The sequence below is a fragment of the Pistacia vera genome, unplaced genomic scaffold, assembly GCF_008641045.1.
Source record: "Pistacia vera cultivar Batoury unplaced genomic scaffold, PisVer_v2 Contig656, whole genome shotgun sequence".
Taxonomy (NCBI): Eukaryota; Viridiplantae; Streptophyta; class Magnoliopsida; order Sapindales; family Anacardiaceae; genus Pistacia; species Pistacia vera.
This window is the reverse complement of record NW_022196508.1, coordinates 1,358,366-1,385,390: the sequence shown is the minus strand read 5'-3', so window position 1 is coordinate 1,385,390 and position 27,025 is coordinate 1,358,366. Positions and strand designations below refer to the sequence as shown.

Here is a 27,025-nt window from a genome sequence, read left to right as displayed (position 1 = left end):
AAATATCGAGAGAATTTATGATACAACTCATAAATATCACATGATCACCCAAGAAGTAAATATTTCATGTCATATATATGCATATCATAAATTCCATAATTTTTTATTCAAATGATGTGAGATGACTCGTATTCTAAGTTTTTTCCAAGACCGATCAGACAGGGAACCGTAGCCTCGTTGGTTCGGTGATTGGTTACCAAGGGGTATTTGCTATATTTTAACATATAGGGTTAATTAATTTTTTAGGTGTGTTTCACAATTTCAAAACTTGAGGGACTAAAATTTTTTGGGCAAAATTATATATTTTTATTAGGGACTAATTTTAATTTTTTAGAGATATTCTTTAGCATACTAGAATTTACAGCCATTTCAAAAATTTTGAAGAACTGATGTTGGTAGGATGGTTGCCAGGCCGGTCAAACCATAAACCGGGCCCTTGACCGGGTCAAGACCGATTTGGTTTTCAAAACATTGTTTTTTCAACCAACATTCTTACAAAACTCTTGATGCAAATTAAAGAACTTAGCAAGAGAAAATTTAACCAAGAAGAGTTATCACAAGAAAAACCAAAAGCAAAAATGAAGAAAGCTGAGACAGTTTATCCCTTCACCAAATCAGTCATTTGGTTCGACCGGCGGGTCGGACGGTGACATCAGCATGATGGAAGCCAAAAAAAAAAAAACACAAATTACTTCGGCCGATCTTCACTATCTCTAACCTAATTTTAATCACTAAATTTTCTTTCCACTAAAATTCAAAATCCATCACCAAACAACAAAAAGAAGCCCAGCGCCTTCTCCTTCTTCTTCCTCTTCGTCTTCAATTCACTCAGCCGTCCTCTCCTTCTTCTTCCTCCTCGTCTTCGTCACTACCAAAACAAACCAAAAATAAAAAGTAAGATAGAAAAATTCGAAAGAAGAGAAAACGATTGGTCTTCCAACCAAGACTTTTCCACAGGGATAATTTCTCACCAAACTCAACTGTGTCTAACCAAAATCTGCCACCATCTACAAACTCTGCTGAAAGACACGTATCTTTTTTATCACTCTCTTCTTCTTCCTTTATAAAACACCTACCACTTTTGCATTTCCATAGGCTAAACACAATCTCATCCAAATTAACTGCTAAGCAATATGAAATCTGGTCATTTTTTCTGCTGTAAGTGCGCTTTTTAGTCTGGGCTGACCATGACAATGGGTATAAAAGAACTTGTGCCTCCAATCAAAAAACTCCAACCGGTTCCGTCTCTTCCTCCTTATGCTTTCTCCCACCGCCGCCGCCGTAATCTTCGTCCTCATCGTCATAATCTTCCTGTTCCTCGTCATCGTCCTCATTTGCCACATCGTCATATCGTCTCTTCTTCACCTCTTCGACGAGCATGGTTGATAATCTGGGTTTATTAACAATTTTCCATGGCTTTAACTTGTCGTTTAGGATTTCTCAATTTTGGTTAGATTTGTGTAAAACAAGGAAGAAAGAAAAGGATGTAGATTATATCAAGATCGGGAAATAAAGTTAACCCTGTTTTGGCTAAACTGATTGGACCGGCGATTCGCTACAATAATCCCGGTCCAACCGCGGATCAAAACGGTTTAATGTATATTTCAGGTATTCCACCTGGACCGACCCGGCTCAGCATGTATTGTACATTAAACCAGCAGATTTCGAACAAGTATCCTCTCATCTTCTCCCATCACAATAGCCACCACCAAAAATGAAGAAAGTTGACCTTGTGTTCATCCCTGTACCAGGCGCAGGCCACCTAGCTCCTCCAAATTGAGTTTGCAAATCGCCTGTTGATCGAGATGATCGTTTCTTAGTGACTTTTCTTCTTATGGTTCTCCTTTTGGCACCTCTCCTTCAGCTGCACACACCAATCACTTGCAGAATCTAATACTTCAATAACGTTCATCAATCTTTCTCCTCCTGTTGACTTCTCTCCTTCACAAGAGGTTCTAATCCTTCGAAAAGTTATGATTGAGTATATAGATTTCAAGAGCTTGTGTTAAAGAAGCTATTGTCAAGCATGTGCTTTCGCTTCTAACTCAGCTCCACTTGCTGGATTGGTATGTGATTTCTTTTGTACTTCAATGATAGATGTGGGAAATGAACTTGGTGTTCCTTCTTATTTGTTCTCCCCTTCTAGTGCAGCTTCTATGGTCTCCTGCTGTACCTTCCAACGCGACATGATCGGTTGGAAGAGAAATTGAAGAGTTTGATGGTGATTTGGTGATCCCCAGTTATGTTAATCCATTCAAGCAGTGGCTGCCTGAAGTTGTGTTGAACAGCAGGGTGGTTACACTACATTTATGAACCATGGAAGAGATTCAAGAAGACCAAAGGGATTATTGTCAACACATTTGAGGAGCTGGAATCTCATGTGGTTAAGTCTTTGTGAATGATTTTGATCATGTGCCACTGTTTACACAGTTGGACCGGTGATTGATCTCAAGGGTGAAACAATAAGTTAGTTTTCGGATGAGCCGCAAAAGCTGATGAGATCACGAAATGTCTTGACATCAACCTGATCATCAGTTGTTTTCTTGTGCTTTGGAAGCCAAGGGAGCTTTGGAGAAGAGCAAGTGAAAGAAATTGCATCGGATTGGATCAAAGTAGGGTGAGGTTCTGTGGTCAACGGAAGCCACCACTAAAGTATACTTGAAAGGCCCAATGATTACAAGAGTGATCATCTCCAGGAGGTTTTGCCAAGGTTTCTTGGAAAGAACAAGAAGATTGGGTTTGGTTTGTGGATGGGCGCCACAAAAAGGCGGTGGTTGGCTCATAAATCAGTAGGGGGATTTGTGTCACACTGTGGGTGGAATTCAATCTTGGAAAGCTTGTGGTTTGGTGTTCCAACTGTGACATGGCCTATGTAGGCTGAGCAACAGATTAATGCATTCCAAATGGTTAGAGATTTGGGATTGGGTGTGGATTGAGATTAGATTACAGATCATGAATGGGGAAGTTGTGGTTGCAGATGAGATAGCAAGAGCTATCAATGTGTGATGGAGAGTGATAATGGTGAGGAAGAGGTTAAAGAAGAGAGAAAGAGCAGATTAGCGTAATGGGGTGGATCTTCATTGCTGCACTTGGAGACTTGATTATGGTATATTAAGAAATAAGCCATGAAAGAGCATGTAGTTAATCATATTTACTCCCTGATGATGTATCGATTTGTTCCATTGCCTTGAGAGTTTTATGTTGAAGTTCATCATGATCTTTTGTTTACTATTGATATTTTACTCCATTTAAGATTTCTCACAGTTTATGTTCAGTTGATTTCACTCGCTCATAAGTATGTTTTCATTCAAGCAAAACGGGATGAGGATATAATCTTGTTCTTTTCCGCCTCCATGCAGCTCACTATCCACAAACATTCAAGATTTAGAATATACTATGTCAGTTTAACTGGTTGCCTGATAATTAATGATGTGCTTGTGCTTGATTGGATAATACAGGAGAAGATAGCCGAGTGCACATATTCATCACATTGTTGTTCAATAACGGGTTTTTAGCCTGAATATACAATGGCTCTATCATTAAAAATGAGTTTCAGGGGTAATGGTGTTTTTGTGCACTTGGACATTCTGTCTATCATAGAGAGTGTTTTCCTATTGGTGGAAGGTTCTTGGAATGGGAAATACGCCACATCGCAACCAGTGGGACACATACTGCTGCAATAACTGAATCAGGTTGTTCTTCTTAACTGACCTTGTTTTTTGTAGGAAATTCCTTTACATGTATATGAGTTTATATGAGTTTTGATTTGCGACCTTTGGAAACAACCCCTCTAAGTCTTCTTGAACTCATAATGTGGAAAGCATATCAATCTCTATTACTGCAGACAAATTGAATGGATATTTCAAATGTCTGTAGGTTTATGTTTTCTCCATTAATGGGTTTCTAGTTGTTCTTTATGAAAGATGGATTCATATTGCCTTCATATTTGTACTGAAGAATAAAGAAAGAGGGCTGTCAAATATCTATGCCTTCATAGTTGTTTTTTTTTTTTTTTTATGGCAGCAGATGCATGAGAATGCAGTTAATTATATGCTGAATTGCTTAGATAGCAGTGAATAGTTTTTTGATTTCAAGGATTCACCCAGGGATGAACCATTAGGATTCATAATGGAGCTGAAGAGAATAAGGGGCATTAAGAAGTCTCGGGGGAGGATGCGGGCGTTCTAGATTTTAGAGTATCAGGCGCGGAAAGGAGTGTTGGGGAATGTACAAAATTGGGTTGTTGTATTCCTTTGGATTGAGAGGAGTTGAGGCGTGATCGTGCCAAGGCATTGGCATCGTTTTCCAAGTTTGCGGATAGGGTGAACCCCTTCCATGGATTTCTGGAGATTAATGCAGGAGGAGCTGGTGTGTGAAAGGAACTACACTAAGGCACTTGAATGGCTGACGCTTCTAGACAGCAGCTTTATTCGGCGTATAATGGAATGGGGTATTTGCATGTCAAGGGCTATGAAGGGAAAAGAAAAATTACACCACAGTAAGTTCTTTGCTTCTGTAGTGGTTTTTGTACATTTTTATTTTCAAGTGCATTTTTAGTTCGAGATAATTACTCTTGGGTTGGCATCATATAAAATTGAATTAGAAGTAACTAACCAAAGAGATTTAATGCTACTTATAGCAACAGCGATGTTTTTTCACTATTTTTGCTTTTTGCTGTCATCTATATTGATTAGCTCTTTAAAGTCTTTTAAGGAGTTATTTGAAGAGTTCAGAATGAAAACCAATTCTTGTACTATAGGAAAAAGAGTACTTGGGAAGCGGCTGATAATGAAGAGCTAGTGGGCATTATAACCTCGGATTAATGTATCTTAAAGGATTGGAGTGAAGAGAGTGAAGTTACATGCAAATACTTTTCAGTGGTTGCCAATGCAGCTCCCCAGAAGGATTTTACCAGTTGCAAAAATGTTTCACTAGGCATGGGGCTTAAGTAGAATCCACAAATGGTAAATTTAGTGCTATTAGGGACCATTTGTACCTTTGTAGTTAATGCTATTATGTAAATTTAGTGCTATTATGGCTCTCACTCAACATGACTATGGATCTCACTTTGTTTTTTGAGTATAGAGCCCTTTGTACCTTGGTAGTTAATGCTGTTTTATTTATTTGATTACAAGGTGGCTAATTCTAACTAAGGAGTACACTGTAAAAGTAGTTTAACTCAAATGAATGTGCATCCAACAAACTAGCTTGTAAAGGTATTTCTAACTCAAATGAATGTGTTAAGGATATAATTGTAAAAGTATTTTGTACATTGTAAAAGTAGATTTAACTCAGATGATGGTATCCAGCAAACTATACAATCGTAAAAGATATCTTCTAACTCAATCAAAGTGTTCAAGGAGTACAATTGTAAATATACTTTTAAGTTTTAACTCAAATGAAAATGTATCCCGCAAACTAACACTGCTACTGCAAAAAAAAAAAAAAAAAAAAAAAAAAAAAAAAAAAAAAAAATCAGTTTTCAGATACTGAACACCACTGCACAAGTTGCAAAAATGCAAACAATTGAGCTGCAACTCCAGAAAAAACACTCCCGGAAACTGCAAGTCTAGAACAGCCGGAACATCCAAGCACCCCCCAGAATAAGCTTAACTTCCACGACAGAAACTGCAAAACCTGCAAAACTGTCCATGGAACAGCAGAAAAATGCAGCAATTAAGCTGCAGCTCCACAGCCAGCACCTTCCAAAATTTCTCCTCTAGAACACCACACAGACCAAAAGAAAGCAGCTTTCTGTTGCAGCAACTTCAACATGCCCACACTTCACGGCCAGCCAACCAACACTGCAATCACTGCGAACACTCATAGAAACTCAAAAAAAAAATGCCCAGCTTCATAATCACAAAGAACTTACAAACTGCAAAGTTCTCCCGGAACAACAAAAAAACATAAACTGCACAAACTACACAAGCTGCAGAAAACTCCTAAACATGGTACAAACTGCAAGTGCAAAGACACACAAACTCCCGACAGTCCTACTAAAAATCAAAATTCAGTCTTGTCTGCATTTATTAGAAAATCTGTTCAAATCTGGTCTGATTCAGAAAATAAATCAGAAACATGAAAAAAAAATAGTTCACTCCAAATTAAATTAACTTCTACCTATGATGGAAAATAGAGAAGAAACACTAGACCATGGTCAACTAAAGAAACCAAATTACAAATAATCTATACTAGTGTAATTTTCTTTTGCAGCTTTCTTACAAAATATTTTCATCAATTAAAATATATTTCCACGCAGACCAAACAAAAGCGTATAGTTCTTTATACTTAACACAGAGACAAAGAAAATGGAAGTGAAAATGTAGGAAGAAAAATTAAGTGAGAAATTGTAAGACTCCCTAATTATAGTAAGTTAAATATGAGAGCCTTTAAGCCAATACCTATGCCAAAAAAATATCTAACATAGCACACACCAAGCTAAATTGTACAGTAGAGTAAGTTGAAGACTAAGTAAAGAGAAGAAGTTGACTTAGGCTAACTAATTAAAACACTAGTAAAAGCGACAGCATATAAGTATCACTTTAATAAGTGAAGGATAGTTGTGATATTTTACTTCTTTCAGCTTCCAGCATTTGTCTTTCATACTCAATATCCCCCCCTCAAGCTAAACTGCCCTGCAGTTTGAGCTTGTTAAAAAAAACTTTGGCTCGGCAATAAACAAATCCATCACTCTGCAGTAAAATGAATTGAAACTCCAACTTCACTACACTTCAGATCATATTGTAGTAGATCTCAACTTGATTCTGCTTCAATAGCTGCTCTGCATTGCAAATCAGATCTTCATAACCTTCAGTGTGTCAATCTGAACGGTTAATCCTCAACTACACTACACAAACTAACCACGTACCAGCTTCAGTTCATCACAGCTCCACCTTATCTACTACACAAACTCAATGAAAGGAACTTCACTTCAGTAAACCTCAGCAAAGCTTAAAGGAACTTCACTTCAGTAAACCAAACAGTATCAGCTTCAGTTTATCACAGCTAAATTGTGCTTCAATATGCCAACATCAACAATAGCACATTATCAACAACTTTCACTTCAATTTTAATCTCAAACTACCACAAGCTCCAAAAAAAAAAAAAAAAAAAAAAAAAAAACATCACTTCAGTATACTAACAGCAACATAAGACTTCACCTCAGTATACTAACAGCAACAACTCAATTGAAGCTACTGGTCACAACTCCAATTAACAGACTATTCATGCACAACTTCAATTGTGGAGAGGGGCCCAAAGGTTAGAATGAATTAGTTCAAGAGGCTTGAAAGCTCCACTAGAAGAATATGGAAAAATAGATTGGCAATCTACCATTGACATGCTAAGCAAAATGGCAAAGACTTAACAAGATTTATATGCATTTAATTGTGCAAACACAGTGCTCAAAACTTGTTCATTGGGGGGTCCAAGTCTCTTATGTCATAGCATTGCTTTAAACTTGTCACAACAAAGCTTGATGGCTAAAAACATAAGTTTTCAAGTTAAAAGCTTGCGGCTAACAACATAAGTTTTATTGATAGAAACAATTAAGTGCAGATACATACATGAGCTGTATCGAACACAGTTTTACACTTTGACCCAAAATTCTCATTCCTAAGAGAACGGTTACATTCTAAAGTATTAAGAGAAACATCAGAATTTTTATATGTAGCAACATTGAAAACAGTTAGCAAGAATGTTAGAAAAATCAGTAGATGACACATCTGCAAACAGCAAGCATCAGAGAGAGAAACTGAAGTAAGCCTGAGTATGGATAGTAGAAGCTGGAACAAGAGGAGAGATAGGGGGATCTTTAGTTGGTACAAACCAACTTTAAGCTCCCCTTGTAACAACACATATCTTGTGACTTTCCTTGATCATATAATGAACACAAGGAATTCAACTACACAATTATTATCCTTTGTAAATTTTGAAATCCTTAGCAAATTTTTAGACATATGAGGAACACCGAGAACATTTTTAAGATAAAACATAGATTCAAAGCACTTGTAGAAGAGTAAACCTGTATGAGAAATGTTCACACGCTCACAATTCCCAACTTGAGTTTGATCCTGGCCAGTGTAGCTTGCATTTACAAACAACTTACTCAAATCTGTTGTGACATGATCAGTGGCTCTTGACTTGATGTACCGAACTGGTTCTCTACTGTAGCTGAAGCAGTTGTTGCATATTATTAGAAACATTTGAGTAGACAAAGAAGCTTAATTGAGAATTTAACCTTGAGCTGGAGAAACTTGATGTGAAATCATAGCTGGTGAGACATTGCATGCTTGAACAGCCAATTAGGTTGAGGAGAACTACAGTGTGGCTTGACTTACCACATGTTAATAGGCTTATTTCTATAATTAGAACCTCTACCATAATCTCCTCCCCCTCCTAAAAACTGATTAGACTGAAAGTGTTGAGAATATGAGGAACATTCACATGTTGAGCTAAAAGAGCTGAATGAGATTAGGATTAAGTATGAAATTGGGAGTTTGCTGAGGTACTAAGTACAATGGAACGGATTATAGCCAGCAACACTAACACCTTTATGACCAAAACTAGGACTATAGTCCGCATCAGTGGCACCTTGATTATTAACAACATTATCATTTGATTTCTGGTTCTTATTCTAACCAAACTTATAATTGACAATACTGCTAAACTAACCAAATTCACCTAATCTCCATTGAAGTCTAAACTAATAGCAACTGATAGCAAAGCTTTATTCTTTTCTAATGTAACTCATACTTTTGTACACAATCTTGTGCCTTTTGCAATGATATTCTCCAAAGCTAGAAGTAATGTTAACACCACAAGAACTCAGGACAATCCAGTATGTAATTCCAAATCCTCATCATTATTACCACACCACTAACAAATAGTTACATCATCAACATATTGTTAGCTTTAGTCTCCGAAACAGTTCTTGTTCAAGTGTAAGCCAAGTTTTAGAAGCTAACTGACATTTAGAAACTAGCCTAAATATCGATTCAGAGATAGAGCAAAAAGCCAACTCACTAGACATTTGTCGATTCTCTTCCATACGATATTTAGGATGACCTTCTTCATCATTGCACCAGTCGAAAATCCTTCTGAACTGACCTTCAAGAACGCAGGTGGACAAACACTCAAACCAATGTGTGACTTCAAGCTCTGAGCTGACAACAAATAAAATCTGAGATCTCCAAAGTCGATAGTTGTCACGATGCAATTTGGGGTAATAATTACAATGTGGAAGAGAATAAATTGTATGGGATCGGATGACAGGTCAAGATAAAATTTTGCATTTTCTCAGAAATGTTTGGAGGGGAAGAAAACAACCCAGAATTGTCTATTTTGACAGTTATTAAGGGCATTGTTTGACTAAATGAACTTGAGGACAATATACGAAGTGATTGCCATTGAACAACTAAAATTATTACTAATTTGATTAATATAATATTTTTTTCTAGGCCCGAATTGCTTTTATGTTTGTCCAGCCCAACATGAATAATAATCGTGTTGGGTCGGCACAACCACTTTTCTGTAATTCGAGGCCTAATAGGCACAACATGAAGTGGGTCGTGCCAAGCTCAAGCCCAAGCACGAATGGGCTAGCACAAACAATGAATTTCTAAAAGGAAAAATATACTTTATCTTCTGTCATCACATTTACCACCAACAATGAAGATAGCTGAGCTTGTGTTCATCCCTGACCAGGCGCTGGCCACCTAGCTCCCCAATTGAGTTTGCAAAGCCTTGTTAGATTGAGATGAATGTTTCCAGTGACTGCTCTTCTCATGGATTCTCCTTTTGCACCTCTCCTACAGCTGCATGCACCAAATCTTGCAGAATCTATTATTCAGTAAGGTTCATCAACCTTCCTCCTCCGGTAGACTTCTCTCCTCACAAGAGGTTCATAAATCTGTAAAAGTTTTAATTGAATTTATAGATTGTCATAGAGCTTGTGTTAAAGAAGCTATTGTCAAGCATGTGCTTTAAAACTCTAGTCAGTTCCATTTGCTGGGTGTTGGTTGATTTTCTTGTACATCAATGATAGATGTGGTAAATGAACTTGGAGTTCCTACTTATTCGTTCTAGACTTCTAGTGAAGCTTTTCTTGTCTCGTGCTGTACCTTCCAATTCGACATGATGAAGTAGGAAGAGAAATTGAAGAGTTTGATGGTGAGCTAGTGATCCCTAGTTTATATTAATCCAGTTCCAAGCAGTGGTCTACCTAAAGTTTTGTTGAAAAAGCATGGTGGCTACACTACAGTTTGAACCATGGAAGAAGATACAAGAGACCAAAGGGATTATATCACACATTTAGGAGCTAGAAATAATTTATTACATTAACATGTTTAACATGACTTTATAAAAGACTTAATTCTAGATGAGTGTTCTACATTTCTCACTCATCTAGAATAATATGTAAAAATAGATTGTGCAATGTACCAAATTCACATGCGGAGCAAGAATGTTTAGAAAAATCAGCAAAACATTGAAAACAGTAGAAAAAATGTTTAAAAAATCAGTAGATGGCACATTCTGCAAATAGCAAGCATCAGAGAAAAGAAGACTGAAGTGAGCCTAAGTATGAATAGTAGAAGCCGGACAAGAGGAGGAGATAGAGGAATCTTTGTTGTGCAAACCAACTTTAAGCTCCCTTGTAACAACACTATCTTGGTGACTTTGTCCTTGATCATTATATGACCAGCAAGGAATTCAACACAAAATTATTATCCTTTGTAAATTTTGAAATCCTTCAAATTTTAGAAATATGAGAACACAGAGAACATTTTATATAAGAACATAGAATTCAAAGCACTTGGTAAAGTTGTAAACCTGTATGAGAAATGTTCGACGCTCACAATTCCACCTTGAGTTTGATCCTGGCCAGTGTAGCTTGCATTTACAACAACTGACTCAAATCGTTGTGACATGATCAGTGACTCTTGACTTGATGTACCAAACTGGTTCTCTGACTGTAGCTGAAGCAGTTGTTGCATAATTATTAGAAACATTGTGAGTAGACAAAGAGGCTTGAATTGAGGAATTATAACCGTGAGCTGGAGAAACTTGATGTGAAATCATAGCAGGTGAGACATTGCATGCTTGAACAACCTATTAGGTTGAGGAGAACTGCAGTATGGCTTGACTTACCACATGATAAATAGGCTTGTTTCTATAATTAACCTCTACCATAATCTCTTCCTCTCCTGAAAACTGATTAGACTGCAAGTGCTGAGAATATTGAGGAACAAAATTCACATGCTGAGCTAAAGACTGAGTGAGAGGTAGGATTAAAGTATTGAAATTGGGAGTTTACTTAGGTAAAGTACTATGTAACAGGATTATAGCCAGCAACACTAACACCTTTATGACCAAAACTAGGACTATAGTCCGCATCAGTGGCACCTTGATGATTAACAACATTATCATTTAGTTTCTGGTTCTTATTCTAACCAAACTTATAATTACATATACTGCTAACTAACCAAATTCACCTAATCTCCATTGAAGTCTAAACTAAGAGCAGTTGATAGCAAAGCATTATTCTTTTCTAATTGTAACTCATACTTTTGTAACAAATATTGTGCCTTTTGCAATGATATTCTTCCAAAGCAAGAAGTACTGTTAACTACACACAACGAACTCAGGACAAATCCAGTGTGTAATTCAAAAAAATCCTCATCAGTTATCACACAACCACTAGCAAATAGTTACATCATCAACATATCGTTTCATTATAGCATGTTCACTCTCACTTAGGTTTTCTTTCCTAGTAGATTGTAAGAAGCTCCTAATATGTAGAGTTTTAGCTTTAGTCTCCGAAACAAATTCTTCTTCAAGTGTAAGCCAAATTTTAGAAGCTAATTGACATTTAGAAACTAGCCTAAATATTGATTCAGAGATAGAAGCAAAAAGCCAACTCACTATACATTTGTCGATTCTCTTCCATAACGAATATTTAGGATTGACCTTCTTCATCATTGCACTAGGTGAAAATCCTTCTGAACTGACCTTCAAGAACGGACGTGGACAAACACTCAAACCAGTGATGTGATCTGCAGGCTCTGAGCTAACAACAAATAAAATCTGAGATCTCCAAAGTCGATTGTTGTCACGCTGCAATTTGGGGTAATAAATTGCAATGTGGAAGAAAATAAATTGTCTGGGATCGATTGATCAGGTCAAGAGTAAAATTTTGCATTTTCTCAGAATTGTTTGGAGGGGAAGAAAACAACCCAGAATTTTCCATTTTGACAATTATTAAGGGCATTAGTTATGACTGTAATGAACTTAAGGACAATTATACGAAGTGATTGCCATTTGAACAACTAAAATTATTACTAATTTGATTAATATTAATATTTTTTTTCTAGGCCCAAATTGCTGTTTATGTTAGTTCAGCCCAACATGAATAATAAATCGTGTTGGGTTGGCACAGCCACAATTCTGTAATTCAAGGCCCAATATGGCCCAATAGGCACAACATGAATGGGTCGTGCCAAGCTCAAGCCCAAGCACGAATGGGGCAGCACAAAAACTGTCACGAATGAATTTCAATTTCAAGTTTTTACCACGAAAATAGCTAAATTAATAATTTTTTTCTCTTTTTTATTCAAGTGTTTTTTTTTTCCCTAATTGGTAATTATTGAACTATTTTAATATTTAAACTAGGTGTAGGGTTTAGGGTCCTTGCATTGCCCAGGTATGTTTATTGCTTGTATTTGAAACACTTCATAAACAACATTATATTGACAACAAACACCAATTATATTAAATCACATATAATGAAATGCAATATTTTATTTATTAAGTAGTTAATAATACACCAGTTCAAGAACATAAAAAAACTCTTTGAACAACGTAAAAGTAAACTGTAATAGATCAAAAGATTTCTTAAAGATAATAACAATATCCAATGTCATTTTTATACAATTTTATATTTCTTAAGTATTTAATGTATTCAGTTAGTAAGAACCATTTTTAATTTTCATTTAAGATATAGTTTGGTAACTTGTTTGCTACAATTAACAATTGTTCAATATATTTTTTTAATAGGAAATATTAACGGTGATTAGTGGATTTGTTAAAAATAAAAACAATATAAGATGTCATTATTGGATAGTAAGAATTATTTTACTTTTCATTTTGAATTATGGTTCGGCAATTGTCGTATTACAATTAAAAATTGTTTAGCATATTTGTTTAATAGGTAACAATAACGAAGATTTGTGGATTTCTTAATGATAAAAAAACAATTATGGTTGGGCAGTGAGATTGTGAATTGAACTTGTGAATTGAACGAGATCTTAATCTATTACAATTATGAATCAATCATGGTTCGGCATCTAACTTATTACCATGTTATAGTCAATTGGAAGCAGACCTTGATCTATTACAATTATGGTTAATTTATGGTTCGACAACTGGGTGCTCACAATTTTATGGTCGAATTTTTTGTTCAGCATCTGGTTTATTACAATTAATTAGTATTAAACATTATAGTTCAACATTGAGATTTTGAACTCAAGGAGACATTTGATCTATTACAACTATGAATAAATTATGGTTTTGCGGATGACTTATTACAATTCTATAGTTGAATTTATTGTTCGACATCTGACTTATTATAATTCAATAGTAGAAAAAGTTATGGCCCAAGAGTGAGGTTTTGAATTCAAGGAGACCTTGAGCTATTACAATTTTGGATACATTATGGTTTGGCGCCTTGGTTATTACACTTCTAAGCATCACAAAGAGCTTGTGCGTGAAACATCAAACCGAGAGACCTTGCACTCAATGTGTAGTATATACTAAATATAGCTCGGAACTCCAAGCTCATCGGCAATATCGATCATGACTGTACAAAACATGTCAAGAACGAACCCAGCGAGTCTAGGTGAGTCATCGGACGCTGACTTGGAGTGAAAAAGCTTAGAGACAGCTTCTTTGACATGGGGTTGATGAGATTCAATAAATAAAGTGAAGAATTTCTGGGGTTGGATCCTGGATGTGGGAGGTGATCGTTGTGAAGATGAACAAAGTTGATACGGTTGGCTGCAGAGACTTCGGAGTCAAAGGGTAGTTTCATGACGAGGACGGTGATGGAGAGGTGGTGGTGGTAGTGAACGAGGAGCTTGGCCAGCTCCACGGTGGAGACGAGTTCTCCAATGCCTAGTATAGGAAAAATGACGAGCTGAGCTTTCTTGTTCATTGTGTGGATGATTGATGATTCATAAATAATTATAAATGATGTCAATGCTTTGCTAGTACTGAAAAGAGTAGAGACACGTGTAACTCATGCAATGAGTGTACTGTGTATGCCATGTCAGCATACAACGAGTGTACTATGACATGAATGAGTCTATCCCATGTAATTAAGTATCAATCATATGAAGGATTAAATCTATTTTGATATCTGACATTAATTATGTCACAAATCCATATCTTATAACCCGTTAAACCATCTAATTATATATAGTAATTCATATATAAGAATAAGAAGAATGTTATTTACCTGCTGGAAGTCACATGAAGTAGTTCAGCATCCCTTAACAAGGTTAGAACTTGAAGGTCAAGTGCCGTAGCCCCTTCAATCTCTCAGGGGGACACTGGCGCAAACTGGCAGAAGGCAGTAGATGGCGTCAACTCCCCTGGCAACTCCACGATCATGCTGCCCCCTTGCAGATGATGATGGCTTTAAACTTTTTCATACGTTGAGATACAAGTATCAGCTTAAAGAGAATCCTAGCAGTTTCAAGAATAAAGTATCGAAAACTTAAATAATAGAAACTATATGACATTTTTTTCTACAAATTTGCATACAAAACTTATTGGATGAATTTTAAACCAATCTTTCATTTTCTTCTATGTTTTAACCCAAAAGACAGATTCTGCGATAAAAATTAAGTCAATGAAGAAAATGCTTTGATCACAGCAGAGGAAATAACATAAAAGATATCCATAACTAAGAAGCAATGAGAAAACAGCCACTGCAGTTAAAAAAAGTGTGAAAGATCCAATAAAGAAATTGATGCACCGTATATAATAAAGCCCCATTGCTGCTGAGCATAGAGTGATATAATTTTTTTAAAGGCAAAATTTTTACCATCATGCTAGATGAGAGTTTTTCTGTATTTTTACCTGAACAACGAGACAAGGCATGTTCAAATAAAGTTGAGCCGCTTATCCACTTTACTCTAATTTAGTCTCCACTGGTTAACTTGACCACAAATCAATATCTTATAACCCATTAAAACCATCTAATTATATATAATAATTAATGTATAAGAATAAGAAGAATGCTATTTACCTGCTGGAAGTCACATGAATAATTCAGCATCCCTTTACTAGTGTTTTGAAGGAAGAGAAAACAAGGTTAGAACTTAAGAATGCCTGGTTGAAGGTCAAGTGCTGTGTAGCCCCTTCAGTCTCTCAGGGGACCACTGGCGCAAACTGGCAGAAGGCAGTAGATGGCGTCAACTCCCCTGGCAACTACACGATCATGCTGCCCCATTGCAGATGATAATGCACTAGAGCGAGAATATGCTCATGTTGAGTTCTGCAATCCATTAACATTTGTTCCTGTCACAATTAAAATTGATGTTCTCAAAAAAGGGAAAATGAAATTACAAATTTTTGAACTAATTGATTCTTGTGAACATCCATTAGAGCATCACATTTACCAAAATATCGAAAACTCATTCCAAGAAGAAGGAAATGAAAAACAAAAGACCACAGAGAATCCAAAGTAGGCATTTTCTTCTTAACTTAATGAATGTCAAATCTCGTATATCAATAGAAAATGGCTTTAAACTTTTTCACAGGTTTTATTTGTTTAAAACTTATTCCTGTCTAAGACCAAAATTAGTTCAAATTTCCATTTCAATCATCCATCATTCAAGCATAAGGTCCACATTCTCCATATTACCAATTTATCTACCTGAAACAGTTTCATATGTTGAGATACAACTATCAACTTAAAGAGAATCCTAGCAGTTTCAAGAATAAAGTATCGAAAACTCAAATAATAAAAACTATATGACAATTTTTTCTACAATTTTGCATACAAAACTGCTAAGATGAATTTTAAACCAATCTTTCATTTTCTTCTTTGTTTTCACCCAAAAGACAGATCCTGCAGTAAAAATTTAGGTATGGCCATTTTACTATATGAAGAAGTACTTTGATCACATCAGAGGAAAGAACATAGAAGATATCCATAACTAAGAAGCAATGAGAAAGCAGCCACTGCAGTTAAAAAAGTATGAAAGATCCAATAAAGAAATTGATGGACCATATAATAAAGCCTTGTTGCTGCTGAGCATAGAGTGATATAATTTTTTTAAAGGCAAATTTTTTACCATCGTGCTAGATGAGAGTTTTTTTGTATTTTATCTGAACAATGAGATAAGGGATGTTTGAATAAGTTAAGCAGCTTATCCACTTTAATTTATTCTCCACTGGTTAACTTGACCACAAAAGACCATGCAAACATACAGATTATTTACATCATGCTGCTGAGCTGCTCAACTGAGCAATTTGAGCATTGATTGAAATTGTCAGCTTTCACAGAAGACCAACATTTAGACCTACCATCATGTTGCATCCACAATAATTAAATGACCAACTACTGGCCTTTCAACAGGCAATATTTTTGCAGCTAGTTGTCTTCACTAAACATAGTTTTCATTCTCCCATTTTCAAAGTCTATAACGACTATTCCTGTTCATTCATTAAACTGCGAGATGGCATCTAGATTGGAGCTTCGGCTGGCCCTATAACCAGCATTTTTCATTTCCATAGCTAATCCTTCCAACATCTCATATATCTCATCACTTTGCGGATGCTCTTGATCCTTAGACACAAAACGGTTCACATAACCTCCTGTATCAATCCAAGAACATCCAACTTCTTTTCTCAACCCTCTTTCTCGCACCTCTTTCCTTACTTTGTCAACATTTTCCCAGTTTCCTTCTTCTGCATAGATATTTGAGAGCAAAACAGGATAGCCCGTCATTTTGTTTCTTGCATCTAATTCAAGCAACTTCTTGGCAACAACTTCTCCCAATTTGGATTTTCCATGAAGTCTGCAAGCACCAAGAAATGAACCCCAAATTTCCAACACATTCCCCTCTTCACCTAATTTTTGGACAGACTTATAGGCTTCAACCACCCTCCCAACCCTACCTAACATATCCGCAATGCAACAATAGTGCTCAGTTGAGGGCTGAATCTTGTAATTACTCTCCATCAACTCAAATATTTGAAGACCTTCATCATCCAAGCCAGCATAACTACAAGCAGACAACACTGCAACAAAGGTAATGGCATCAGGTTCAATGTCACATTCTTGCATTCTGTGAAGCAAAGAGAGAGCTCTCTCGCTCATCCCATGTTGACCATAACCCAATATCATTGTGGTATATGTGACAGGATTTTTTTCAGAGGTTTGGGCAAACACATTTTCAGCATAAGAAATTGACCCTGACTTAGAATACATATCAATAATTAATATATAAGAATAAGAAGAATGTTATTTACCTGCTGGAAGTCACATGAAGTAGTTCAGCATCCCTTAACAAGGTTAGAACCTAAGAATGCCTGGTTGAAGGTCAAGTGCTGTAGCCCCTTCAATCTCTCAGGGGGACACTGGCGCAAACTGGCAGAAGGCAGTAGATGGCTTTAAGACCATCTAATTATATAGGCATGCAGCTGTTGAGCTTAGTCCAGTCGCTGCAACAGTGAAACTGCAGTTAAGACCGATCAAAAAGTCACCTCATCAAAATCAATTTCATCTGATAACATAGCTTCAATGAAAATCTCAATAGCTTCAACAGGAGAACTCACAACAGTCAAAAATCGTCCTAGCGAAATCAAGCTCAGCATACACGAAAATAGGTGAACTCACAACAAATAAATCATTTACATATTCACTTACCAATTTAACAAGCAATCCATTAAGTACGTTACCGTTCTTATAGTCCCCTAAACTCAACAAAGCCGGGAAAACATTAAGAAAACTAAAAGCACTGGGTCTAATTCCCTTCATCATCATCATCCTAAATTGCCTAACCGCTTCTGCATATCTCTCTGTCTTTACGTACCATGAAACCATAGTATTTCACGCAATAACATTTCTCCTTTCCATCGTATCAAACACTTTACAAACTAAGTCATACTTCGAACAATCAAAATCAGAATAACCACACCCACCAATTTCAGTATCCACCACAGAACTCAAACAAGTAGAGTACATATTCAACAAAGAGTTATACACAATCATACTGGGGTTCAATAAGCCCCCAATAAAATGGAAATGAACAGCTTTACCGACTCTCAAATTGCGTGTCGCGGCACAAGCCTTCATAGCCTAAGAGTAAGTATAGTTATCACACAAAGTATAAGGAGCGGATTTTTTCATCTGGGCATAGAACAAAATGGCATCTCGTGGCATTTTGTTGCAAATAAAACCGATAATGATGGTGTTCCAAAGGACGGTAGTTGGGCGGGGAATTGTGTCGAACAGCTGGCGGGCTAAATGAGGTTGGCCTTCCTGTCATATTTTACCCAGGCGAGAATGAATTGTAGGGGTTTTGAGTTTGGGAAGTGGAGGTGAAAGGGAAAGGGGTGGCGGAAAAGTGGTGGGCGGTGGTGGTGGTGGCGGAAGAGAAACAGAGGAGGCCATGAATGGATGAGTGAGTTTTGTTGGCAGTTTAAGGCTCTGGTTTTCTGTTATCCTTTCAACTTCATTGCCTTGCCTGAAGTTTATTTAGAATGCGCAGTCAATGACGGCACGTCGTTTATGTCAACTATTTTCCACACGGGTTTAAAAAAGACAAAATTTTTTGTTTAGAATAATATTTAAAATTCGTCATTTATTGTTTAAGTATTTAATGCATATCATAATAGTCTCAGTGCATAGTTTTCTATGCTATCAAAATACCTCTTAATAGAAAAAAGGTATCGAAAAATGTCGGCTTCGTTTGGTTGGATTTTGGGAATGCTACTTTTAGTATTCCCAAAAAAGTTAAATAGTAAAATAACCAAAAACTCACAATATTATTCAACTTTATTCAATATTTTTTAAACCTCCTAAATTTGTTAATTCAATTAAATACCCCTAAATATTTTTAATATTTTTGTTACGGCGACTCCGGCCACCCTCCGACGGTGGTGGTTGGCTGTCCGTATTTGAGGGTGGATTGGATGTGTTTTTGTTAACTTTTAATGTTTTATATAAGGGGTGTTTTGGAAAAAAACAAACATAGGGGGTATTTTAAAATTTGTAAATCCTACATCGTAATACCCGCCCAATTCAACTTTTTTTTTAACTTTTTTCAAAAAACTTCTCCCAAAAACACAAAATTGTGAACCAAACGGAGCCGTCAATTTTTCTTTTGTGCTTTTGACATTTATTATAATAATTAAAATATTCTTCGATAAATTATCATCTATGTTGAATATTTACACTGTAAATGAAAATGAAAACCCTTCGAAAATATAATAAGAAAATTTATATGGATTTAGCTTAATGGAAAAGGCCTAATTTAAAATTTTAGCTTTAGAGCATCATCATGAAACAAACATATACCATATGTTAATCTTAAAATTAAAAGAAAATGTCTTAATTAAAGGTGGAACTCTTGAGCCATGACCGACTTTGTGTACGTTAAAAAATAGAGTAATGCTACAGCCATCGATGGTAGTGCACCGAATTTGTATACCGAATGACATGAAAAAATCATGACCGTTGATTGATATTAAGTTAAAATTAATCAATGGTCAGAATTTTGTCACGTCATTCGGTGCACAAATTCGGTGTACTACCGTCGATGGCTATATTATTTTCCTAAAAAATATAATTAACGCTATATTAATATTTGATAAATCAGTAACTTCTATTAAATAATATTTTTTGTCAGTCCTAACTTGGGACCAATGTAGTAAATTAATAATTCATTAAATTTATAAGATAATGTGTGTATATATATATATAATTCAATTAGGAGGCCTTTTGTAAAATATGAGTCCAATGTTACTTATTTCCTCTTGAAATTAATGTCTTCTTGGATCTCATATCTTAACTTTTTTTAGTGCATTAAGGAGCTCTGGAGTAGTGTTCTCATATTGCAAGAGAAAATTATGCAACATGATTGATTGTTGCTTTAAGTGCATTAATTATGAGCTATTCCTTATACCACATTAACTCTACCCAATATGTATTAGAGGTGTTCAAAAGAACCGATTGAAACTGGAACTGACGGGTACCCGAGGTTTGGTTCTGGTTCCTACTCGGAACAGGTTGTCAACAGGTATGTTTCGGTTCCAATTTTTTGGAACCGTTATTGTGCGGTTCCGGTTCCTGTTCTTGTAGTTAGGAACCGGATCTGGGAACCGAGACTAATATAAAATAAAATTAAAGAGTAGGAGGTTATTAAAAACTTTTGTAGAAAAAGTAATGTGAATACATTTATATTTATATTTCATAACATTTAAAATAAGTTGGTTTGACTTTTGAGAATCTATCTTTACAAAGTAATGGAGTTTGTAATTTTGAATTTATAATTTGTAATTTTATTTTTATTAACAAGTTCCAGGTGGGGGGGTATTTGTAAGTTTTAAGGGGCTTTTTGCCATTTTAAAAACTTTTGGCGGGTCATTGTGATTTTATAGGGTACCTAGAATCAGAACCAGAACCGTTGTTACAGGTTTCGATTCTGGGTACCTAAGAACCAAAACTGTCGGTTCTGATTTCGGTTCAAAATTTCAAGGAACCATCGGTTCCGGTTCCTTCAAAAAATACAAGGTACCCGGAACCGAACACCCCTAATATGTATATGCATTAAGTTCAATGTTTGGAAAAAGAAAATAAAAAATGTCTATAAATTAATAATTTATTAATTTATAAGATTAAATAATATATCCAGTAATTGTATTTAAAATTTTAATATCAGTAAGGTTAGATATGATTTTATTTCTCGGGGGTGGTGATTGAGCAAATATTAACTAAGGGGCTTCAAGAATATTCACTAATGCTTATGATAAAATGCATACGCTAGTCTGAATTGACTTTGTTTGTTATCAAACAAGAAAAAATTAATAAAAAAAGTTTTTCCATTTTTTTTTTTTTTTTATGATTGAATTATTTAAAGGAATGATAAAAAGTGTTTATGTTATGCAAACTAAGGGATTCTACTCAATATCAAACACACACACAAACAAATCAAGAATCAGAAAGAACACGGTGATTTACCATGATTCACTTATTTTTATAGGATAAGTTATATTCATGTTGAGCTCAAGAAAGAGATGAGCTTATTATACTAACTATTATCTCAAGAATCACGATTACAAACACAGCAAATCAAGCCATCACATAATCACCCATTCTGATATAATATATCCCGTAATCAGCTCTTAGAGAAACTCACCTGGAAACTCTAGTATGAGAGAACAACACCTTGCAAGAATGATGACACCCCTAATCACTCTAATCTAACTGATTACACAAAGCGTGAGTAAGAACTTTACAAACCCTAACTTCTCAATCGAATATTGAAGATAACAGTGATTCTCTCTCTTTCTAATGGAAACAATTGAGTTTATATATGGTTGACCTGGTGGCTGGATTGAGGCCGTTGGATCTGAAGAATAATTTGTGGTCAAGATTCATCTGATCTCTTGCATGAAACGACGTCTTTCAACTTAACTAAAATGACATTGTTTTCGGGCTTCTACTTCAACAGTTTCATATATTGGTTCACATCAAGTCATCAACTATTCTCTCTCTCTCCCTCTTTGAATTACCTTTTTCCTAAGCGGGCACGTGAGTACATAATGAGTCCCATGTGCATGCTTTCATGCTTTATTTTATTTTATTTGATAATTAAATGCTATATTGTTACTTTTTTTCTCAACCCAAGCGAGCATGACTACCTCACCTCACGTCTTTTATAATAGCCATTTAGTTGACGCGAAGTCTTTGTCGTTTTCTTTTTATAATTTTCTCTTGCATAAGCTTTGATAATGGACCCATTGGCATTGCTTACTTACCAGCCTAGTCTTGTTATTATTTATGTTAATCCCCTACACGTGAAGCGGTAAGCCCAATGTAAATGGCGAGGGTTAAAATAAACAATGCAAATTTTAGATATTAGCAATCTTTCATATTTTAAAGAGACATGAATTATACTACCTTAATTGTTCGTAGAAGCACTTTCACAATTATTTAAAAATAAATAAAAAATTTGAAGAATATTAAAGGAAAAGAAAAAAAATAAAATGGTTTGAGTCCACATCTGTTGTTGAATCCTGAGATTATACCCCAGAAACCCCACTATAAATCTCAGAGGTTATGATTTAAGTCTATTGTTGAAGAAATAGTATTGAGACAAGGAAGTCGGGGCATTGATGACAACTCTCAACAACAATATGCATTTGGTGATGGATGGATTATTAACGCCACAACACCTTTTGCTGGATTCCTCAAAATTTTACACTCATTCCACAATCATTACTTAAATTCCATATACAACTCATTAAATCTATTTTTTCAAATACGTCTTATTGAAGATTAAGATGTGGTGGGTGGGTAGGAATAAAGAAATTATGCCAGAGAAAATTATGCAACGTGACTGGTTGTTGCTTTAAGTACATTAATATTTGATAAATCAATACTTCCATTAAATAATTTTTTGTCAATCCTAATTTGGATTAATGTAGTAAATTATAATTCATTAAATTTATAAGATAATACATTAAAAAATATATTATAATATCACGTGATATATAAATATATATATATATATATATAAATATATATATATATATATATATATATATATATATAAAACTCAATTAGAAGGCCTTTTGTAACATATAAGTCCATTATTACTTATTTTCTCTTGAAATTAATGTCTTTTTAGATCTCATCTCTTAACTTTTCTTAGTGTATTAAGAAGCTTTGGAATAGTGTTCTCGTATTACAAAAAAAAATTATACAATCTGATTGATTGTTGCTTTAAGTGCATTAACTATAAGCTATTTCTTATACCACATTAACTATAAACAATATATATATGCATTAAGTTCAATATTTTGAAAAAATAAAATAAAAATGTCTCGATAAATTAATAATTTATTAATTTATAAGATTAAATAATATATCTAGTAATTGTATTTAAAATTTTAATATAAGTAAGATTAGATATGATTTTATTTCTCCAAGTGGTGATTGAGCAAATATTAACTTAGGGGCTTTAAGAATATTCACTAATACTTACGATAAAATACATACTCTAGTCTGAATTGACTTTATTTGTTATCAAACAGGAAAAAAATAATAAAAAAAAGTTTTTCCTGTTTTTTATGATTAAATTATTTAAGGAATGATAAAAAATGTTTCATATATTGGTTTACCGAAGTTTAATGTAATTTATATTTAATTTTATGCATGCTTTACCACCAAGCTTCCAAGAAGTTTTGAGGAAATTAATTTTATTACACATCTACTATTCTCTCTCTTTTTCCTAACCGTGCATGTGACTGTGGGTACACGTGATTCAGTCCCATGTGCATGCTTTTATGCTTTATTTTATTTTAATGCTATATATTGTTACTTTTATTCTCAACCCAATAAAGACCTGCACGGTTCTTCTCTATCCCTCCCTTGTCCCATCAAAGACCGAGACTGTCTCATCTCATCTCACGTCTTTTATAATAGCCGAGTCTTTGTCGTTTTCTTTTTATAATTTCTTGATGAAGTTTTGAGTAATTTCTTCGAGTCATGATTAAAGATTTTTATTAATTAAGATGTTATTTTATGACTTTTGTATTAGTTTAATTATTATTTATACTCAAATTTATCTCTTATAAACCCTTTATTCAGTAACCTATCTATTTGATATTAATTTTAATCAAAGTCTTCAAAATTATCAACAAATTTTTTTAGTTTTATAATCACTTAATAAAAGCTTTTAATTTTTAATTATTTCACTTTCACTTTCTCTTTTTAATTTTGAATTATTTTCAATTTTCTTTTTTTCACATTTTAAGGGTTTTCAGTTATGTTTCTTTAAATTCAATGGCTTCTTATAGTAGTTAATATCTCATATTTTCACAAATATTATAGCAATTAAATAATTTTTCTATTGATTACTTATTGTTTTATTATACAATGATGAGTATTATAATCTAATTGATTTCGACTTAATTTCAATGTAATTCCCCTGTCGAGCTTTATACGTTGGATAAATGCCATAGACAGCTGTAACGAAGTGTCATATCTCTTACTTTATTTCCTTGTCTGTAAGTTGAGGTTAGCTTATGAAATTCGAATTATGTCACAAACATATTATTTAAATGCAAAATTTTGTAAATTACAAAATATATATATTTACCTTAACAATCATTTAATTAAATGAATGATTTAATTTACCTTAGGAACATTAGAGCATAAATAGATAAATTGTTATTAGGGTGAACTTAATATTTTCTTTTTAAGTAAGTTTAACAACAGAAAAAAATTATTGATTCATCCCTTGATTGGGAGGTTCAATTCCTACCAAAGGTGTATTAATTTTCAAATAACCCCTAATTGTTCCTGCTCTCATAGTTAGTCCAAAGTGAATGCAAACTTGGTGACAGAGAAGATGGGGTCATCCCACTTGCTAAAGGAAAGAAAAAGAGATCATATTGTGCAACGTCATGTTAAATAATCCATGAGATTCAAACTTGTGGCAGACATGGTGGATCAATAATTCCACTTGCAATTGAAAAAAAAAAATTGGACTTTGCAAGATCACTTTAAATTATTTCAATCAATTAGTGAAAGGTGTTAGCTCAATAAAGTGTTCAATTGTGAACTATCTTAACTACGTTTTATGCTTTTTAAATATTATTATAAAAATATTATTTACAAAAAAATATAATAAATAATAACTACTCAATATAATATATTACTGTTTAAATTTCATTGACAATTGTATTATCGATTGTAACTTGACTTCTATAATACAATCTTGGCTACGTCCTTAAAAAATGAGATATAATTATGGTTCAATTTATAACTATATTAGTCAAAATCAATCAACTCTCAGACTTGACAAAAGAAAAAAAAATTAGTTACTCCAAATTTTATGCCAGAAATTAAAGAGAATGGTTCAACTTGGTAGTTTCCAAAATTTGGTTAAAATAATTTCAAAGGTACCCCGCAGACATCCTCCAATATTTCTAAACAATAATTTTACCAAGTTCCTTGTTATACTCCTAAGTCAATTATAGACATACAACATATTTTTTTAGGGATATTATCAATTAAGATATAAAGTTTTTAAACTTTTTCAATTAAAAGACAAAAGTTACACATTATTCAATTAAGAGACACTTAACAGTTATTTATTGTTAACTTTAACCAAAAAAATGGCAAATGACTTAAATGCCCTAGATTTTTTTTGTTTATTTGTTTTTATTTTTTTGAAGTTAATTTAGAAGACTAAGAAAAGATAAGAACCATGATTTAAGGAACATTAACGTACTTAAAAAAAAAAAAAATAGGAAATAATTTTGGCTGTTAAATGACCATAATGTCCCTTGTCTATTTGATTAGCAATTAAATGGAAGTTCTCCAAATTCTTACGTCCACACAATGTTTCCGGATAATTTTGACATATTCCTCTACATTGACTCAGAAGTCAATTACATACAACTTCATCATGAGTCATTTCTATCACATTTTCATTTGTTGTTTCCTAAATATCTTGCACATGAAATGACAATAGTGTCCCTTGACAACTGGATTGACATTGAAATGGCAAAGGTGCTTTACAGAAATCCTCAATCCACACCAATAAAGTCATGATTATATTTACTGCAACGTGTTTGATGCACGGTGAATTTGAGAGGTATCTTCAATCCACCCAAATAATTGGAGTTTTTTTTTTTTTTTTTTTTTTTTAAAAGAGAGATTTACTTTCTTAACTTGTATAATCATTTTATTAATTCTAATCAAACGTTTTATTTAGAGGATATATGTAACTATAAAATTATGTACAATAAAAAGTTTTGCTATTACAGTATAACCCTAGACTATACCAAGTCATACTAGATTTAATAGTCTAGTACTTTGAGATAGATCAAATATTAATTATTTGTATATGTAACATTCATTTTATTATCATTTTATTTTCAAAAAGTATGCTTAAATATACAAAATCCTATGCCATATAACTTATATTTTATTTAAATATCTTTGAATCATGATCATCAAGAATTAGGGCTAGCAACGTCATATTAATTAATTCATGGGAATTAAACTTGTGGAAGACATGGTGGGTCAGTAATTCCACTTGCAATTTTAAAAAAAAAAAATTAATAATAAAAAAATTGGACTTTGTAAGATCACTTTAAATTATTTCAATCAACTAGTTAGCTTTTCCAACAGAAGAAAAAAATAAAAATAAATAGAAGATTAAAGATCAACTAGTCGTGATTAAATTTACTGCAACGTGTTTGATGTATGATGAATTTTGAGAAAGTATCTTCAATCCACCCAAAATAATTGAGTTTTTTTTTTTTTTTTCATTTTTTTTAAAAGAGAGATTTTACTTTCTTAACTTATGACATTCAAAAATGATTTGTACCTATATAATCATTTTATTAATTCTAATTTCTATAATGTCAAATTTTTATTTATAGGATATATGTAACTATAAAATTAAGAAAGAATAAAAATTTTGTTTACTATAACGCTCGAGTATAGCAAATCAAATTAGATTTAATAGTATAGTATTTAATAGTTTAATTAAAATGTACTAGACCATGTTAAATAACAATAGGCTAAGTAGTCTAGCATTTTTAAAAGACAACATATTCTGATTATTTTTGTTCTTGACTAAGAAGACTAGGTGTTGAGAAATTAAAATTTTAAAATTGTTTATGAGAATTAATAATGCTGAATGTTATATAGTAAATAATGTATTGCAGTTAGTTATTGAGAAAATGAAATAATTCTAATAGATTATTATGC

At 33.9% G+C, this 27,025-nt stretch overlaps 1 protein-coding gene and 1 pseudogene across 1 annotated transcript; both read right to left on the bottom strand.

Annotated features, from left to right (window-relative positions):
- Window positions 1–9,850: 9,850 nt before the first annotated feature.
- Window positions 9,851–14,212, bottom strand: LOC116112140. The gene is made up of 5 exons (XM_031398322.1): window positions 13,885–14,212; window positions 11,339–11,406; window positions 11,152–11,232; window positions 10,860–10,979; window positions 9,851–9,913 (listed from the first exon to the last, which is right to left on the bottom strand). Exons 1-5 carry the CDS (start codon window positions 14,210–14,212, stop codon window positions 9,851–9,853), a joined length of 660 nt encoding a protein of 219 aa, XP_031254182.1.
- Window positions 13,550–18,777, bottom strand: LOC116112139 (annotated as a pseudogene).
- Window positions 18,778–27,025: the final 8,248 nt, after the last annotated feature.

Bases quoted from the DNA above. Each gene is read 5' to 3' on its own strand.
- LOC116112140 (XM_031398322.1), bottom strand. From the start codon at position 14,212: ATGAACAAGAAAGCTCAGCTCGTCATTTTTCCTATACTAGGCATTGGA. The intron at 11,233-11,338 runs GTTACATAGTAC...CAATATTCTCAG, and splicing joins GTGTTGCTGGCTATAATCCT to CACTTGCAGTCTAATCAGTT. The intron at 9,914-10,859 runs GTGAGCGTCGAA...AAACTTTTACAG, and splicing joins ATCAAACTCAAGGTGGAATT to ATTTATGAACCTCTTGTGAG.